Source organism: Rhopalosiphum maidis, chromosome 4, assembly GCF_003676215.2.
Source record: "Rhopalosiphum maidis isolate BTI-1 chromosome 4, ASM367621v3, whole genome shotgun sequence".
Classification (NCBI taxonomy): Eukaryota; Metazoa; Arthropoda; class Insecta; order Hemiptera; family Aphididae; genus Rhopalosiphum; species Rhopalosiphum maidis.
The window spans coordinates 48,367,951-48,388,346 of record NC_040880.1 but is presented as its reverse complement, the minus strand read 5'-3'; the positions used below and the strand labels follow the sequence as shown (position 1 = coordinate 48,388,346).

Genomic DNA, 20,396 nt, shown 5'->3' with positions numbered 1-20,396 from the left:
GTATCGATGACGCGACGGCGTGGAAGTGGCGGGGGGAGACAACATTGACAAGAAAAATATTCCATCGCTAGTGCAGCTGCTGATAATGGGGACGGCGACTGAATACCAATTCGTATACCATATTATCCCATACCTTATACCACTGTAATCGACATGAACGTGGCAACGGGTTACGCTTTTGTCACATAATATGTATTATCTATGCGTGATGCATCAAATCATTCAATTCGGTTAGTACTTGGTTGTAGTCGATAATGCCGACGTAAAAAAACGGTACGATTGTACTTAAATCGCTAGCGACGGGAGGGGGAGCAATGAACACGAAATCTTAATCTTCATTTCAAGTTAGATATTGTCTTCTACTCGGTACTATGTGCTGTGTATTATTAGATACTTCTTAGCGCGGTAAATGATAGTGTTTTCTATTTCTTAGTGAATCGTAACGACGCCATACGACTACGACCGGCCATCGACGTGTTCAATGAAGAAGATTTAATGATTAAATTTATTCAAAATCATGTAACGCCTTAAAACGTTTGAGACTTGAATGTACACCCACTCACTACCCGTAGCCCTATTTTACAATTCCGTATGCACAATTTCCCGACATCGTTTGCACCTTCATTCCGCAATAAAATATTAACAGCAGAGTCTTGGAACCAGTATCGCGGTAACAACATCGCGTTATCACTACGGATACAGTGATAAAACGTATGACTATGATAGGACGTCATGTGTATCTCGCCATCAGCTGATCTTTGCTTACGTTTTGGTGATAAACCGCAACGAACACAAAATCATTCGTTTCACGATTATTGATGTCCACCGCGGACCTACACGGTAACGCGACATTGTCACTGAAGTAGTTAGCGACACGTACGACGCATCAGACTGTTTGGTGGCCGCCTCCCCCCCACTGAGCCGTTGAGCGTGCCGCTCTCGTGACTGAAACGGCTCTCGCACCTCAAAGTGCAAACGTACGCACGACACGTCGTCCGGCGAGTCGGGGTGAAGATGGACGACTCCAAAATGCATAAGCTCAACGGCGTGATCGAACACTACAAGAGGCACATCGGCAGGGCCACCGAATCCAACGACAATGACAAGGTGCGTACTCGTAAGAGACTTTATAAGAGGCCCTTGCTGGTGTGCTCCCTTTGATGGCTGTCCGATTTCGCATGCTTATTGACGCGTCAGCTTTCACCGAAAAATAAAAGACCCCAACTTAGAGTAGTTAATTGATTATTAAACCGGTAAAACACGCCCCTAACTGGACCCCACGTCTTAAACACATAATGGTTCTCGATGTCCATATGTCACTTGATACTCGAACCCAATTCTTATGTGGACTTCAAGTCATATAAACTGTGACTATCCATAAGAATATTATTCCTTACACCTTGGCATATTTCCTCATTATAATTTTGACAGGATATTAAAAAAAAAAATAAGGTCTGTTTCACGTACGTTTTTATTGTAATGACATACCTATTTGTCTATAGACATTTTGTCGTCTTTTGATCTTTTATTGTTTTGTTTAATATTTAATTTACCTATTTTTTTTATTAGTATTTTATTACTCAAATATTTTTGTATTCAATATTGTTTTTGATAATTGGTGATTTCACATAATATCTTATTTTATAAAGTAATATAGACGCAAAATTGATTATTTAATTATCACAGATTACCCAAGTATATTTAATGTAAAATTATCTATCATTAAATTATTAGCCCTATTATAACCTATTTAGCACTAACCTACATATTTGTATAGTTAAAATGTATATACTTCAGGATATTATATTATTTTGATACCAATTATCTTTTAATATACTCATTTGTATTTTTAAATTGTCATCCTTTTTTAGGCCTATGCATTGATATTGAGACCTGCATATTATTCCCAACAACCACATATATAGTTAAAAATACTACTGGTGTAAATATAGACTATAAACTAATTATGACTGTAATATTTCATTCCTTGTTACATTTTAGAACTAAAATAAGGAAATAGAATTATAGCTCTGGAACAATTTAAAAGTGTGTAGTAGTTTTTAGAAAATGCAATGTAAATTGTTAAAAATTAAAATTTACTTTTACTAAAAACGGCCTACTTTTATGAAACAGATCAAATGTGTTGATGGAGAAATCAATTCATAGGTAATTGATTATAGGCTAGGTGTAAAAATACCTATTTTGATTAATTGTATAAAAGGTTTAGCCGATAAAAAAATTTAAATTGTATGAAATAATTGTTAGTGAAAACCTAATATTATAAAAAAGAAAAATAACCACAAACATTATTAATGTGGCAAATTGTTCTTTCACATAAAGACGGATAATAGTAGTAAGAGTAATAATAATGAAATAGATATAAAACATAATAATAGGATGGCTTAAATTATCCTTAAACAATTTTCTGAAGTTGATTGTTATAAACTTTTTATAATAATTCTAACACATCCTTTTACTTTTATCAAATTTGGATTATTATTGTAGGCTTTATTAGTGTTTTTTATATGTTTGAAATAATTAGACATATTTACACCTAAGGGGAGTGCAAATAATCATTTTTTGTAAATTACAATATTTATTTATTTTTCTGTTTAATTCATTTTTCTCAAGATGGAATAATAAGAAAGTAAATATAAGAAAAATACTACTATAACTATGTCAAAGAATTAAGTTAAATTACAGTTTTATGAATTTTATTTATCAAATTTCGATGATTCTAGTTCACTATTAAATTTAAAAGAATGTAACTGAAATAATAATAAAAACTAATAATAAAAAGTTTAGTATTTTCTAATTATCCCAAAAATTCATAAACAATTTATATTACGTGATCCGGAATTGTTTCTTAGTACTCCATGAGGGATGTAAAGAAAATTGTAATAATATGCAAAATTATAACATATTCGTAATGACTTTATGATTTTTATTCAACTAATATCTCAATATTTTCGTAACCTATATTTATTTTTAAATTTTCAGTTTTTATAACGAGTGAATCAATCTATGTTAATACGCTTTGTAAGAAATATATGAATAAAATAGCATTTTATACAATTTTTATTTAGGAGAAAAATATTAAAGTAAAAACCAACAAGATTTCAAAAGTCAAATTTATTTTTTCATAAAAATCACAAATATTATTTATTATGAAAGCTACATTCATAATATTATCAAATTGCAGGACAATAATAATCTTAATATTTGCAGCTATTTTTAGCAATAATATATAATTATAAAAATAGTATATGAAATCATCAAAAACTATAAATAATTAATTTAAAATTTTTTTTCCAAGTCGGTTTTTACCATTTACCTGCAATTTTATACTTACTTATTAATCAATACCTTTATGCTTAGTGAAAGTTCCTGTATAATTTGTAATTTAATATAATAAAGAGCATCATTAGGTCAGTAGATCAAGGTTACTGTTTTTAGAATTTTTAAATACACAATATGTATAATTTTTATCCCACTTTTAATATTTATATTATAAACAATATATTTTTTACAACAATCTGCGCACTTTAGTTTAGAATTTTAAGATAAGAAAATGATATACATTTATTGAGTACATACATTTATAAAAAAAGACTTGAATTTAATTTAAAATAGTTACAGTAAATAGAAAATTTAATACCAACCATTTTAAATTGTTTTTTTTTTTTTTTTTATTTTTTAGATTCCAATAAACTTTTTTATTTTGACAATATAAAATTGTTTGATTAAGATATTACTATAGGCTTCATTAAAAAATTATAATAAATTATATTTTAATATTTTAAAGCATAAATATTAGAAATTACTACATAATATGTAATAAATCATACTTCTGTTTCAAATTCTGATAGTAGATTATAGTTTAAAATGTTAATTTTAATCCATTTTATCTTTTTATATATAGTAATTGATCCATAAAAATATAGCTCAAACATTATGCATTGAATAGTGTTTAAAGTCCATTGCATTAATGATTAAAAAATATCTTAAAATTGCACTAAAATATATTTAAAATGAATAATTGGATAAAATTATAATAAATTTTATTTCCTAAAAACAAATTGTAAGTGTTAAAAATTCATATTCTTATTACTATTATCAATTATAAAAAATATAATGAGTTAATATAATTCAAGCTTTCTTTGTTCTTTTTAAGCACTGAACCTATTTCTTTTTATAAAATATACATACATACTATGGTTGAGTAACTACTATTTAATCTATGCATATTACAGTTAGTCATAAATTCTACTATAATAGTATTTACTTTTATGATCAATGATTAAGGTATAATCCTACCAGAATTGATAATAAAATAACTATAAATTATGAAATACATCTTGTGATATATTATAAAAATATATATATAATTAATAAATAATATTGTTTCTGTTTTAGATAATGAAATGTATAACTAAACTTTCTCGACTTCCTATCACTGTTCAAAATTTACAAAATACTGGAATTGGACGAGTGGTCAACAATTTAAGAAAATATGATGGCAACATTGGAGAATCAGCCAAAACATTAGTTATTCAATGGAAAAATGTGGTAAAAATTGAAGAAACTGAAAATTTCTATAAAAGAGATGATAATTCTGACGAAGAACATCATGATGTATCTTCACCAAAAGATAATGAAGAATTTATCAATGAACCAGAAGTAATCAATACAAATAACTATGATTCAAGTGACCATGAATCATCTCACCATCGACATCATGAAAAATCAAAGCACAAAAAAAGTAAAAAAGATAAAGACAATAAAAAACGAAAGGAATCTTATTCTAATTCAACAGATGAGCAAGGAGATGGACATGTCTCTAAGAAAGTAAAAAAAGAGTATAAGTATGAAAATGTCAAAATTAAAACAGAACCAGAAATATGTGAGATTGCACAACATATTGCAACAACTTCTCATAGAGAACATATTAATGGTTATGAAGAAAGTACTAAAAAAGAGAAAAAAAGTTCACATTCGGACAAAAAAAAAGATAAGCATAAATCGTCTCATAAATCTGAATCTAAATCTCACTCTCATAGGGACAAAAATGAATCAAGGTCAGGTCATAAAGATAAAAGTGATTTGAAAAAAAGTAGTAAGGATAAAACCAAGGAAGAATCTAAGCCTTCAACTAGTACTAACCATAGTACTCATAGTAGTAACAGCAGTAGTAAGTTAAACACCTTATGTTCTTCTATACAAATTAATTATTTTTGATTTATTTATTAAATAATGTTTTTCAGACAAAACATTTGAAGAAGCTTTACTAGGTATAGAAATAGTTAAAAAGAAACAAATTAAATCCAAGTATAGAGATAGATCAAGGTCTTCAGAACGAGAATCTAGTTCTATGCCACCAGTCAGTTTAATTTTAAACAAAATTTTTATGTTTAAAAATTTAAAAATTACTATGTTAATCATTGTTATATACCTAATTCTAGAGTCCATTGGCACCATTTAATTTAGATCCCGAAGAATTAATTGCTAACTATAAACCACTATCTCAATTAGATGTAAAGAAAAAGAAAACAGAAGATCTTGATCCGTTGGCTAAAATTATGACAACAAAAAATATAAGGTATTGAAGTATAAAAAATATTTTATTTATAGTCATTTTTATTTCTAAAATATAATATTTTATAGGACAAAAGTGTACTCTGGAAATAAGAGTACAATCTATACTGAAGTTCCTAGATTACTTGATTTCTGTATCCAAACTATTAAGGACAATTTAGATGGTAAATATATTTCTTGTATACAAAATCATGTTTTATCTTACCTACAAATAAAAGACGTGTATTTATTAAACATTTCCAATTTTGATTAGCTTTGGAATACACCGGTGGAGTTCCGTTTAGTATACTTGAGCCAATATTGAAACACGCTAGCCCTGATCAGTTATATACGTTAGAACAGTTCAATGACTATTTGATTGAAGATACTGGAGTATTATGGGAGTACCATTGCAAAAAAGAATTTCGCAATAAAGTTCCAGATAAAGATGAACCATGGAGAAATTTTTATATAGTAATTATAAATTAATTATTTATCAAAATCATTTACACACAGTATAAGTTTGTTTTTCTTTTTGTATAAAATTGTATTTTAATTTATTTTAAATTTTAATGGCTTTGTATTCTTTATTACAGAAATTTAAATACATACCTACATATTTTTGTTTGATAGAAACCTTTAACATAAAAATATCCTTTACTAAGTAAAATTGGAATGATTTCTAAAATTAATATTTAAAACTTAACATTATGAATGTAATAATATGGTACATTGATATTTAGCGATGCCTAGAAGAACGTGAAACAAAATTGGCCAAACTACGGCGGAACATAAATGCAAATCAAGCTGCGTCCACTCCTGTTAGAAAAACGCAACTAGCATACGTTGACTCAACTGTTAAACCACCTCGCGGCATTGCTAAAAAACAGGCAAATTATTTATTTATAACATGTTTTTTGTACAATTTTTGATTCTAATTGTCTTGTGTACTTGTATTATTATTTACAGGCAAAATTCCAAACGGCTTCTGCTGATACTAGGCGTAATATCTTAAACAAATCTATGATGGGAGGACATTCTACTGCTGAAGCACTGTCTGCCAACAAGAGATCCACCACTATGGCTACTGGCGTACCAATTGCTCTGACTTCTGCCCATTCGCCGTCCAGTGCGAGTATGAATAGAAACTATTTCATATTATATTGCATTACATTATATTTCATACATTTCGAGATGTTAATTATTTTTTTCTTTGATACCTCTATTCGTATTAAAAAATATTATAATGAAGGTCATTATTCTTAAAACTTGCGCGTACATTCTACGTATATTATTAAATGGTTTGAGTATGAATTGTTTTGGTATGATACTTAGAAAGATTGTGTTGTTCGTGTTAATGAATTAAAATTTACAATAAATCAATTATTTTTGATTCTTTTAACTTCTAAATAGATATTTTTATTTAAATTCTGATCAGTTTAAGACAATAACATGTCATTTCTGTGAAATCTAATTTTAATTTTTAAAATAATAAATATGCACCAAACAACCATAACTTTATTATTCTGATTAAAAAACAGTTATTGAATGATAGTTTAATTAATATAATTAAATAATAATTATCTTTTAAAACAATGTCAGTTTGCTGTTTATTTCTTTTCTATTTCATTTATGTATTTTTTATTCATGCAGTCATTTTTTTTATATTTTTGAGTAATCTTAGAGTAAAATAACCTGTTACAAAAAATTGACAATGAACATATTTTCAAGGGTATGATATTGATTTTTTTTAAATATTGTCTTAAAACAATTTAATATCCATTTCAATGCACAAACCTATTTTTTTTATTTTTTTAAATAAAATATAAAATTAGTATACCAAACCTTTAAAACTATACTACACTATAATTTCTATAATAAGTAAATTTACTCTAAGATTAATCAAAAATCATAAAATAAAAACTATTTTATATGAATGCATTTTATCCATGTTGATTTTGGATCTAAGAAAGAGAACAAATATTTCACTGACGATGAATATTGATATTCTCTTAATGTTACTTTTAGTAAAAATGACTGATTGCTTACTTTTGAACATATAAAATTTTAAAAGTAAATTTAGTATTTACCATATTATTTGAATGATTGATAAAGATAAAAAATTTGTATGGCTTCATCTAAATTATAATTATATATCAATATGTCTACATTTTTCTGATTTACGTTTTATAGATAATAATAAATTGTATGTAATTTTCTTTTTTATGATTTTAGTGAAAAAGAAAAAAGCTCCTTTGATGCAAAAGGCGTTACAACTCATAAAATCTACACGCAGACGTTAAATTACTTCATGTCTAACTTGGAATAATAGTATTTCCCTACATACATTATACATATTTAATGTATACATTTTTATTAAAACGTATCTGCCACGAAGGTTCTAAGATTTGGTAATATGTATTTCTGTGATGAATTGAATTCTGAATTTATTTTATTTTTTAATTCTTAATTAGCGTTAAGATTGCGCAATGTGAACACTTTATTGTCGTTATTCTATTATAGATGTAATTATAAACACGGTCATTGTAATTCTAATTAATTATTGTAATACTGTATTATTAAGTATTGATTCTATTTTTAATACCTACTACCTAGACATAGTTAGGTACCATAATTAATTCCTTTTATTATATACATTTTTTTTTTCAATAAACTGTGAGTTTAATTAAAAACTATACATTTTTTAAATGTCATTTAAATTTTCCGTAAAAAGTCATCAAGCTTTATGTATGATAATTATATACTGTAACACGTTGAGCGACGAGTTGTAGCTGTTACATGATTATACAATATACAAATATTATTCAATTTTCTGTAATATGTACTCAATGATATCATACAATAACCTAAATACTACACTTGGTATTTGACTCAATTGCAGGTACTTTCAGAAAAATCAATTTGTGACATTTGTGTGTATTAACTACTGTGGACTGTGCCCGTATTGCTAGTGGATGGGCAATCACGCAGGTGAAGTGCCCGGAAATCGATGACCTAAAAATAATGGTTAGAATAAAAAGTCCAAACACGATTCGATAGCCCGACAATGAACCATGTCGTTTCCAATTACCATTTGATACTTTATTGGAACTGATATTATTTATTCTAAAATTTTAAATAGTACCTAACTGTATAACGAACACTCGCGCTTGCGAGTTGCAGACATTCTGATCCCGTCGTTTGCGGTCATAACGAAAATTATTGGTTTATATAGGCAAATATACCTTTGCGTTTGCACTGCGGCACTGCGCGTAATAATAAAGGAGCCCGAAGTGGCTTAAAAACTAGAATGTCCGTTAGCGAAATGAAACATGCGCACATCTCGACGTAAGTATAGCCGTAGTAGTAATCGGAGTTTATACTTATAACAACCGTCTCCAAAGACGTCTCGACGAAAAACACGCCTAATATTGCTCAGTTAGTAGACGACATCTATACTTGCCGCGTGCACGTGAGGAACTTAACTTGTTCCAGCTCCAACGGAACCATATGTTTTTGAAAGGATTTGCAGCGACGCCTAGGACACACGCGTCTCGCTCCAATAACGATACTCGAAGGTCTTATTAAATTTACTAGTGTGCGTATTTTTTATGAGCATAAAAACAATTGTTCGTAGGTAATTTTATTTATACACTGGCAATAGATATGGATTGGTAGGTACTTCATAACGTTTCCTATTTATCATGCTAGCTGCTCGACATAATATGTATAGGTACTTACCCTATATATTCGCCATATTCTCACGTTTTTGTAAATAGAACATTATTCATTCATCGAGTTATGGTAAAGTCTTCGATATTCTAAACCAGTGGTATTTTTGCATTTTATTTTCTACTTCCGGTTCTGATACTGCACCTATTGTTTACATGGTGATCTTTCTTTCAAAACACGATACAGTGTCGTTTTATTATGTTGAAGATAACAAAATATATTTTTTTAATGGTTATACCTTGTTCAAATAAACATACAATTTTAGAAAATAATAAAATTCTATTAATCCATAATCTATATCGTATGTAAATATGTAGGTACCTGATGTTATGTAATATATACCTATATATTAGGCTGTTAGACGCATAAAAAAATTATAACACATTTCATAAAGACAAAGTAAACCATTTTTTTATTATCATTATTATTATATCAACGAATTTATGGCTTGTAATAATATTGTTTGTATTTTGCATATTTATTTTACAACTGATTTTATTACAAATAGTAGGTAGTTATACGGTACAACGTGACATGTGTGAGTAATTAAAATAATAAAAATGTACTAGTTGAAAAATAGATATAGATACTATAAGAAACTTTACAGTTCACAACCTTAATTATTCACCAAACAAATTAATAATTTCTAAACAAGAAAACATTAATTAAGTTTTTATGAGTGTCTATATTGTTCACATACATATTTTAATAACACAGAAAAATAATCTTTATTTAAAATGATCTAATATGCAATAATTATGACAGTTATAGTTATAAACTACCTATTAAATAATAATTATTTGGTATATTGTAATTTACCAGTAACAACGCGTCTGCGCTTACAAATACCATAATTAAATTATTTAAATTCTATACATTTACAATGCAAACGGTACATATTATTACGTAGGTGCGTTTGTTTTTAAGTTTAAGTATTTTTTTTATACTTATATAGGTACAGTATATTTCAAGAGTTTGAAAATGTCTTACAGTTTTTACAATTTGAACATTTCCTAGCCATTGTACATATACAAATACAACCAGTATATTATGTAGATATAATGAAGAAATGACAAAATGAAGAACATATATTGCAGGTATCTAAATGAGACGTTCAATTAGGTATGTAAAATTTTATGAATTATAATTAGAATATAAAAACAATTACTCATTAATCACAACAAACTAATAAACACCACAACACGAATTATTGATAAAAAAAAAATGTATAAAGTTATAGAGATACATATATATATATATATCATGCTATAAAAAAATGTATTTTTCTGACATTTTTGCGCACTATTATGGTAATAGGTAATTAATAATACAATAATTTATCATTGTTCTACGAAATATGTATAGAATTATTATATTCACCCCCAATTGAAATATTTTCATAATCTACCCTGTGTTAATTGTTTATTGCAGCCTCTACAAGAACAATGTGATATTAATATTAATTAAGTATCATATTACTAAATACGATTAAGGCTTGACCGCGGTGATGCAACTATACAGGGTCTTGGGTGTTCGGAGAGCATACTGCATACACCTTGAGTCCCTGACTAAGATTTAACAATAATATTTGAATATTGAATAGCCTTTTAGGTTTTTACTACACGTATGTTCAAAGTAAATCATTTTCGCATAGGAATTTGTGTTAAAAAATACTGGTATGATAATAGTGGTGGGCGGGTGTATACAATTCTGCAGGGTAGGCTATTTCTATGGTTGGCTTACTTGGCTCACGATTGTGTTACTCTGTCACATATATATATATATATATATAAGACAAAAAAAAATTCACGTCGGTGTAAAACCAATACATCGTTCTTCGATTTTCCAAAAAATAAGATGTGCGATGGTTTATAAAGGATGTGGATTGCTACTGATTATTTCAAGCTAATAGTTTTTGGGTATAAGAGCTGCAGTAGCTCACTCCTCAGAATGTCAACCCTTGATGGCTAAATGCACTTAAATCCTTAGGTAGTGCACCGTAAGGCGAAATATTCAAATTTTGGGTTATCAAAATTAGTAATAACAATAATCTCGCCAACTTCGCCTCGATTGCGCGACGTAAACACAAACTCTATGCAGGCGTACTATTAAAAATGCAGAACTTTGTCACGTAGGTGCCCATATATTAATAATGGGTGATATTGCCATGATAGAAGTCAAATAATACAATATAAGTCTATTGAAGGTAGGTGGTATTTTATATTATAATACAACCGTATATATACGATAGGTAATCATTATATAGCACGCGGTGACGGCCTGAAACGCTAACACATAACAAAGTTTAAAACGTTTCCTAATATACATTATTATAATATCAGTGATTATTAGTTATAAACAACCATATAATAATAGTAAAATATACTAGTATGCACAATCGTCTATATAACTGAGTCTATATATATTATATATATATATATATATATATATATATATATATATATATATATATTGTATATATATATAACACGGATGGCGCGTAAATCGGCAACATTCCTAAACACAGTATTATGAATTGTATAATATTGTAATGGTATACACAACGTTATTGGTTAAGTGCAGTAACTGCAGTTGCCAGCGACGTCTTACAGCTGTTGAATCCCTTCGGTGTTCAGGTACGAAGGATCTACGGACACCACTTTGGCGGTCAGGAACGCATGCACGCAGAACAGCAAGCTCTGCAGGTCTTGACAGACCAATTCCTAGATGGATACAAAAAATACAAAATAATAAAATAAAAATCGATTTCTCACGTATATTTGACGACATAAAATTTTGGAACTGCAGCAGGACGATCAGAAATCCGTATTGTACAAATCGTATCGTTTATAACATTTGAATACCTACTCTGCATTGTATGATATTATAATTATTATTACTGAAGAGAACCAATTATTGCTATTTTTATATTGCCACACGGAATCCTGATCACCCTGCAGTATGCTATGACATAAATGCATTATAATATACTATGTATAGGTATGTTTATACTGACAATAATTGCACGGGAAGGAGGGACGTCTGCAAGCAGCCACAGATGTTAGTAGAATTTCTATTAAAAAGTTATTTTTTTAATTTTTAATGAAGTTTGCATGAAATATAATAAACAATAAGTAATTAGACAAATACCATTGTTTTAAAAACAATAGTTACTAATTCTGATGATATACACAATGAACATGTTAAGGATTAGTGTCATAATATATAGACCGACTCTATTTAACCCTTGTTACCACTATATAGTAGTATAATAATATTAAAACTTAACTCCGAATAGATTATTATTATATTAATTTGTATTTTGTATGCATAGTAATTATAGTGTGCATACGTTTTGACTTGTAATATAAAAAGATGTACGAAACGCTTAGAAGCATTAATATATTTTTTTAATTAAGATCATTTTTTGTCATTTTAAGTCACACAAACACTTTCTTATTAAGAATTTAACCTGTATAATATACCTATATATATATTATTATATTATATAATAGAGTATAATAGAGGTATTTTTAAGGTTTATTATTATAAAACATCTATATGATTAGTCTCTATTTTTTGTACATTTCACTACTACGTACACACTTAACCATTTTTTTAGCATGTCTAAACAAATATCTTTTTAGAGTTGTGATTAGTAAACATAAACTTCTTTTCTGTCATTTGCTACTGCTCACAAAAATAGGGACTGGACATGATGACATCCTGACAGTATTATTTTATAATTAGGTGCGTATGACCGTGACGATATCTTAAAAAATGTTGTATTTTGTACAACCTTTGTTTCGATACAGCCGTTATCATTGAAATGAAGTTTTAGACGGGAAATGTGATCGTCTGAGGATCCACGGAGCTCAGAAAACTTGTACGTCCAAACATTCGAATTCGTCCAGTTGTCGTATAATGTGAATCCGTTATCCCAGTCCAGTATCAAGTTCGACGGCTGTTGGTTGTTACCGAATAACACGTAGAATGTTCTGCTCTATGAAAATGTAAAAAAATATCATTTTAATATTTTACAGCGATAATTTAACCTAAATGGTTAAATATTCATTTAATATTTAGTATAAAGGTATATTATAATATTATATGAAACGTAGTGATTGACGCCTGATAGAAGAATTAGGTATGAAAATCCAATATTTTAAATTTATTATTGTAAATATTTTTTTGTAACCGTACTTTGGAAACTCATCTACAAGCTCAGACCCCAATTTAGCATAATTTTCAATAAATCTCCTCACTCGTTTAGAAAAAATCTATATGAAACACAAATAATAGTCACAAATATATTTATTTATTTTTTAACGAACTTTTATTGCTGATATTTAAAAAATAAAAATAGTTATATTCAAATAATTATAAAAATATTATTTCCTTTTTTAAAATTATGTTAAATACAAATACAATGAAAACACGAATTGACTGCAGAGAAAATTAGTATGGCGACCACCGTATGTTTTATACATACGTAGATAGTGCAACGGACTATACCTATTTGCCCATAGTGATAATTATAGCGTCGATTGTCGCAATGCCACTCACAATATTTATATTTTTCGAAAATTCATTCGCATAATCTATACGTATTTTCCAGCAAATACAACTATTTGCCCTAAATAGGTGTTAAAATTCGAAATACTTACTTTGATGTGCATCATGGACGTGCATATCGACCTATGCCACGCGCACTGTACATCCAGTAGACCCTGTTTGGTTTCCATTGAAAAGTACCGGGACACTCCGTTGGAGGTTTGTAGTAAAAAACAATTTTGCCTCTGATCTACGTTTTCCGCATCCTTCACTAGTCTCAACATTGACTCGTACAGCTTGTACACGACGCCGCAATCCAGCCATTCCGTAATGGACATCTGTATAACATATAATATGTATAAAAATCTATACTATCGATTCTATGGTCTCGAACCACTATGACAAGAGGGGTCTGTGGCGGACGGTAGTGATGGGGGGGAGAGGGTATTTTGTAACGAATTAGAAAATATTATTTAAAACACATTTTGAACTAGTAAGAGTTTTATTTAGAAAATTATGATATTTTAAACAAAATTTTAAATATTAAATTTAAAAAATATATGGATACTGTTTAATTAATAATTTCTATTTATCAGTCTTTTTTTTCAAAATACGTATCAACTTTTTTCGTAACACGTATCAACTGTTTTCGTGTAAATTGTAAAGTTGATTTTTTTTTTCAAATTTTTTTCATTCGAATGAAAAGTTTTAAAGTATTTTAATATCATGGACTGAAGATAATAGATTTAGAAAATATGGAGGTTAGAATGAATTAAAAATTATAGTAATCATTGATCAATAATATTAATTTATTAACATTTTATGATTCTATCTGTGTATAATAAATAGAATGTTTTTTCGCCAAATAGCGCTCCTTAAATAACATAAAATATCCGAGTATTTAAAAATATAGTCGTTACATTATATTTAAAAATTCTAAAAATCAGAATTTTAATGTACTCATTATTGAACGAAATATGGTGATGAGTATACTGTACAGTGTACAAAATATAGACAATATAGTCTATATAATATATAAACATAATTAAACTAATTAAAGTATGCAGAATGTTTTTATAATAGATACCCTACCGGCAGTATTTACAATAGTTACACCATTTAATCTAATACCCATATATTAATATAAGCAATTTAAGCATTTAGCTCTGCAAATATTTTTTTAAACCAGATTATCTGAGAGAACAAAAAATATCTATATTAAGTCTATACGTAATAGGTTAATAGGTAGTTGTAATTTAATATTCATAATATAATCGACTATATTATATTGTTGACAAAAGTTTCCTGCGGGTAGATAATTTGAGTTCGGTAAATTCTGTGACATAATTAATTTAATAGTAATGCTAACTAACAAAGTTAATAACAGTATAACACCAAATGTAAAATCGATGTAATATCGTGTCCATAACGTACATCCAAGATATATTTTTTTTTGTAGACTATAATATTTGTGTATGATACAAGTTATGCATTATGAATCGAAGTTTCTAAACGACTTCGTGTTTATAATACAATATCAACAATTTCTTGAATTATAATAACGTCGTTTGTCAGAAGTAGGTGTACGGTATTGTGGTTCAATTAGTCCTGACTCCTGAATTACTAATTAGCTCTCCAAACAGTTACCACTTGCCTATCAGTTACGTGATGAAACACAATACCTACGTCACTCAATGGCCAATGCACACTTTATATTTATGCTGTGTGCGTTTAATAGAGTGAACTTTCAATTAAGTATATTTAATAAGCCCTATTAAACGAACGATATACATTTACATCAACATGTATATTTGAAGTACTAAAACAAACTATGTTCATGTATTATATACATAAAATATAGTGCATATCGAATATCGATTGGTTCATTTTCTAATTAATTCAGTAATTAGTTATAACATCAATAAGATAATATCTACTATTGAAATAGTGACTTTAATTAACTGGTGAAAAAATGTTTAAATACATTGAATCATCTATTTTCAAAAATTATTCGAAGTTTTTTGCTTGTAAAATATTACAACTTACAATAATTACAAGTTTAATACATAGTGTTGTACCTATATAGCTATTATAGCTAGATTAGTATAATATTAATGAACAAATATTATGCAAAACGCTGAATATTATAATATTATATAACAATATAGATTTAAGGCGAGGTGGTACTTTATAAGATTATGTTAGATTACATAGAACCACATAGGTATTAGATACCTACAGTAATTTATTTTCGCGGTGGCGTGTTGACGGAGAGTAGACTTGTACACAATGTAAAGTAAAACATCCTTATAACGGATTCCCTAAAAAATAACAATAGTCTCATATAACCTATATCCCGTAAATTTAGTCTCTCTTTAATGGAAACTTCTTTATTATTGAAAAATTACTTGATCCCAAGTGAATCCGTTTTAAGGAGGTTTAACGTTTAACTGTATAATATATAAGACATAAATCGTCCACGGTAAGGTAAAATATGGGCAGACGTAGAATTTTATACATCGAATAAATATGTCGGTGATGTGTACGCATGTGCACACGTGTATGCAGACGGATGATATATTTATAACACTGCTAGGTATAAAAAAAATGTCAAACCGTTGTATCCATCAAGTTTAAATGACACTTACCGGTGGTGTGTCGAAAAGCAATACGTCACGACCTCTTATTATCATGAATCTTGCGCAGTAACTTTGCCAAGGATGGTTATTGTTTAGCACACCCTCGTTTACCCATCCCATGTACTCGATTTTCTCGTTGATGCCAAAATTTAAATTGTAGAGTTTAATCTGGAAAGAAAAAAAACATATTATTGATGCTATCGACACATCGACGGAATAACGGCTTAGATAGCTACTTGTATTTCTGCGAGATTTGAAATGTTCTCCGAAATAAGTTTAACCCATTCGGACAAACTTTTGACATTATCGCAATGTATTATAGTAGAATTCAGATCGTTCATGCCGTGCACTTCGAAACCGTTTCGCCGCAGTTTGTCCGTACCCTGCACGTATCTGGTTACATAACCCATCATCAGTGGTACTAAATTCAAAATTAAAATCGTTAAATATACAAATATATACGTATACGGAACTGTTAAGATAATCGTACTTATAAGATAATCCATCCATGGTCCATCTTCTGTGTCACTTTCCCCGTTATTGTTGTTGTTCTTCCCTAAAATAATTATGATTATATATTATTATTTATTAGCCATTGGCTTATTGCCTATGGTAAATGTTTTTCAAGATGTTTAATTTAAACTTTTATAAATTAGTCTAAAAATGATGATGTAATTTATTAGGTATAAAATATACATAGACTCTTAGACGACTCCATTATATTGTTTATATTACATAGTAATACCTAAGCGTATATGAATTTATTATGGATGATAATTTACTATCTATATCAAACTTTAATTATTACGTAAATTACCGTATAAGACATAAATTAATTAATGCGAGTGGATATGAGGATGCGATTTCTCAACGATAAATTATCATTATTAATGACACGCATAAACGTAGAAATAATGCCTATAATTAATTATATTTAAAGTAATAAGCAATTAGGTACGTATTAAAAGTATATACCTATAATTTCCAAGTGAAATTATAAAATATTTATAATATTTAATACAAATAATAACTGATAATTTATGTTTTTTTATATATTTAGAATATTTAGGAAATGTCATAACACAATTTTCCTTGTACAATAGATAATTTTGTATTTTATTATAAACAAGTTTATTTTTACAAGTGTTTTCTAGATTCCATTAAAATATATACCTATTTTTCTTATATCTATTATAATTAAAAAAAAAAACAAATCGTGACACTTACAATATTATTTTTTATTGTTACCATCACGCAAGCGCGATTTTTAATACCTACCCGATTCGTACTCTGTTAGATATACCTATTAACAAAATAGGTGTACACTGAATAAAACTTTATAATATACTGAATATACTGAACAAGACACAAGTACATTATGTTCTTTCAATCAATATATGCGTTCATTGTATGACCGATGCTCCTTATTAGTACTTACATTATAGCAATTAGCAAGAGCAACTTCTTTTAACATACAAACTTTAAAATTTCAAATTTCATACGATCATCAACCTATTCATCCTATAACCCACCTATCACCAACATTTTTAGTCACTGTAAAATATTTAATTGCTATAATTTTCATTAGAAGTGTCGTAGAACCTTGCCTTATTTTCATTTAGTTATTGGCAGGGCCTGATTTAATAAAATTAGGGCCAAACGCGCAATTTTTTTGGGGGCCCTCAAGTTAACAAAATGTTCTAGAAAAAATCTACATAGAGAGGGCAATGCTAATAATAAAAAAAATATTTATATTTTAAAAGCATAGAGTATACTTTATTTAGTTTTAAATGCCAAAATACCTATCTCAAAACTCATAAAATATTTGTATGTTATTTCATGTACTATGAATACAATTTAGTTACTTGGTCTAGTAAATTAAGGACAATGAAAAGACAATACTAGTTAAATAACATAACAAAATTATACTATATTAAAATATTAAAAATACTTAAGGATTTTATTATATGAATTTAAATTAAAATAATTGATTTTCAGTCTTCCATAAAATTATAAAAATGGAAAATAACTTATTAATTTAACAATTTATTTTATATAATTAAAATGAAATAAAAAATGACTAATTTCTATAATTTCTATTTTTATAACATTTTATCATAAAAAAGTTTAAATTAGTTATTGGGTATCAAATATTTCAGATGTTCAAACAATTTTCTATTGTTATTATTTTAATATTTTGTGATGGTAACTGATTAGCACTGAGGTGTGGAATGACAAAAATAACCAAAATTCAACTGACAATTTAATGATATAAATTTACTAAACTTTGAACATTGACAGTTGGTATTACATTTTAGAAAACACATTTTTAAAAAAAAAACAATTTTCAACAACTTACAGAGCCCGGGGCCCCCAGAAATTGGGGGCCAAGTGCTAGTGCTCCATCTGCACTTGCATAAATCAGGGCCTGGTTATTGGTAATTTTTAAACACTACTAATAACATTACAAAATCTTATATGATAAAATGATTACTTAAATAAAACAAATTAGTAATATAAATAAATACCTCTTGCGCCTAACAAAAAAGGCGCTGCAGCTTTGTAGTGTTTGACCAATAATGTAACATGATTTCCAGAATTCCGCAAAATGTGTAAAGCTGCATCGTGACAAGCGTTTGTGATCAACTGGTCGTTCACTGTTTTAAATAAAATTCATTTATCATAATAGTAAGATATAAAATATACTGATATAATTTATACATTATAACAGCTTTTCACTATGCACTCATAACTCATAGCTAAATGGAAGTGACTGAGGGGGGTGTGCACCACCTTGGTAGGTATATAAAGCCTTTACAAAATTATTAAATTTATTGAGTGAGGTATTATATGTTACGAACGGAAATTACCATCGTTAGATTTTATGTGTTTTAATTAAATGTCTTTAAGCGCAACATTTATATTAAAATTAACATAACCACCATTTCTCATACTCCCCTTCAAAAAAAAAAAATACATATATATACTATTATATGCACGTATAATTTTGAAAATAGTATCACCTAATGTATATGCATACTTATTATAGTATGCATTTGTATTTATTTAGAACAACTCTGTTTCGGTATACCCGAGAGTTAAATTTAAAAAACAATTACTTTATAAAACATTTTCATTTTTATAATATTTTATGCTCTACAATTTACACTGACGCTGTACTTCAAAAATTCACGTATTCCCAATAAATTTTTCACTCTATAGCTATTGTTTTTTAACTTATACGCACAGAAAAATGAGAAAGTTATTTTTTTAGTTGTACACGAACCAACAACAATTGGGGTGGATTTTTTTTTACACATTATCTATTTGAAAGTAATATTAAACCATTAAGTAGGTACATACTGAAAAATGATACTGAGTGGAAATGTTGTTAAAATACGGATGTATTCTACGTTTATGTTTAAAATAAATCAAAATTACGGATCTAATATTATATGGCACTATACCTTTTATAATTGCATCTCCTACGAATAACCGTTTTGTGTGGTAAGCGGCTCCTCCTTCGGGAATCTTCGATATCAATATCGGCAAATTGTTCTCTTGACCACCTTTGACGCTTATTCCAAGGCTACCGTTTTTTCTGGTCACGGTCACATATCTCAACTGTAATGTTTTTAAAAAATCGTGTTATGAGTGTTACTGAAGTTGTATATACATATATATAAATATTTATAATGTTATGTATAGGTATAAACAGAAGGTGAAATGAACAACATAGTTTAATTATTAATTGGTACCATTGTATAGATTATTGTTGTATTCGACACTATTGAAAATGTATTATTATTTTTTTTAATTTAGAATTTGTGTAATCAGTAAAATTTTCTCACAGTAAGCACAAATTATATCTATATGTAATATAGAGACTGTCAACTT

General features: G+C 28.1%; 2 protein-coding genes across 2 annotated transcripts in view; one reads left to right on the top strand and one right to left on the bottom strand.

The window, feature by feature from the left end:
- The first annotated feature begins 370 nt into the window (after nucleotides 1-370).
- On the top strand, nucleotides 371-8,404 carry LOC113556150 (transcription elongation factor B polypeptide 3-like). Its single transcript, XM_026960924.1, has 9 exons — nucleotides 371-1,107; nucleotides 4,417-5,191; nucleotides 5,265-5,380; nucleotides 5,463-5,599; nucleotides 5,665-5,759; nucleotides 5,849-6,048; nucleotides 6,318-6,464; nucleotides 6,544-6,709; nucleotides 7,810-8,404. The coding sequence occupies exons 1-9, from the start codon at nucleotides 1,015-1,017 to the stop codon at nucleotides 7,875-7,877; spliced, it is 1,797 nt and encodes a 598-aa protein (XP_026816725.1). The 5' UTR covers nucleotides 371-1,014; the 3' UTR covers nucleotides 7,878-8,404.
- Nucleotides 8,405-11,777: 3,373 nt separating this feature from the next.
- The window catches only part of LOC113555848 (gamma-2-syntrophin), a 41,432-nt gene continuing 32,813 nt past the window's right edge, over nucleotides 11,778-20,396 (bottom strand). The window contains exons 4-11 of the mRNA XM_026960412.1: nucleotides 19,967-20,123; nucleotides 19,028-19,156; nucleotides 16,990-17,055; nucleotides 16,736-16,920; nucleotides 16,509-16,667; nucleotides 13,974-14,198; nucleotides 13,106-13,309; nucleotides 11,778-12,029 (exon numbers count right to left, since the gene is read on the bottom strand). Of these exons, the coding sequence (XP_026816213.1) occupies nucleotides 11,913-12,029; nucleotides 13,106-13,309; nucleotides 13,974-14,198; nucleotides 16,509-16,667; nucleotides 16,736-16,920; nucleotides 16,990-17,055; nucleotides 19,028-19,156; nucleotides 19,967-20,123 (1,242 nt within the window). The 3' untranslated portion in view covers nucleotides 11,778-11,912. The remainder of the gene's footprint in view (nucleotides 12,030-13,105; nucleotides 13,310-13,973; nucleotides 14,199-16,508; nucleotides 16,668-16,735; nucleotides 16,921-16,989; nucleotides 17,056-19,027; nucleotides 19,157-19,966; nucleotides 20,124-20,396) is intronic.

Bases quoted from the DNA above. Each gene is read 5' to 3' on its own strand.
- LOC113556150 (XM_026960924.1), top strand. From the start codon at position 1,015: ATGGACGACTCCAAAATGCATAAGCTCAACGGCGTGATCGAACACTAC. The intron at 1,108-4,416 runs GTGCGTACTCGT...TTTCTGTTTTAG, and splicing joins AATCCAACGACAATGACAAG to ATAATGAAATGTATAACTAA. The intron at 5,600-5,664 runs GTATTGAAGTAT...AATATTTTATAG, and splicing joins ATGACAACAAAAAATATAAG to GACAAAAGTGTACTCTGGAA.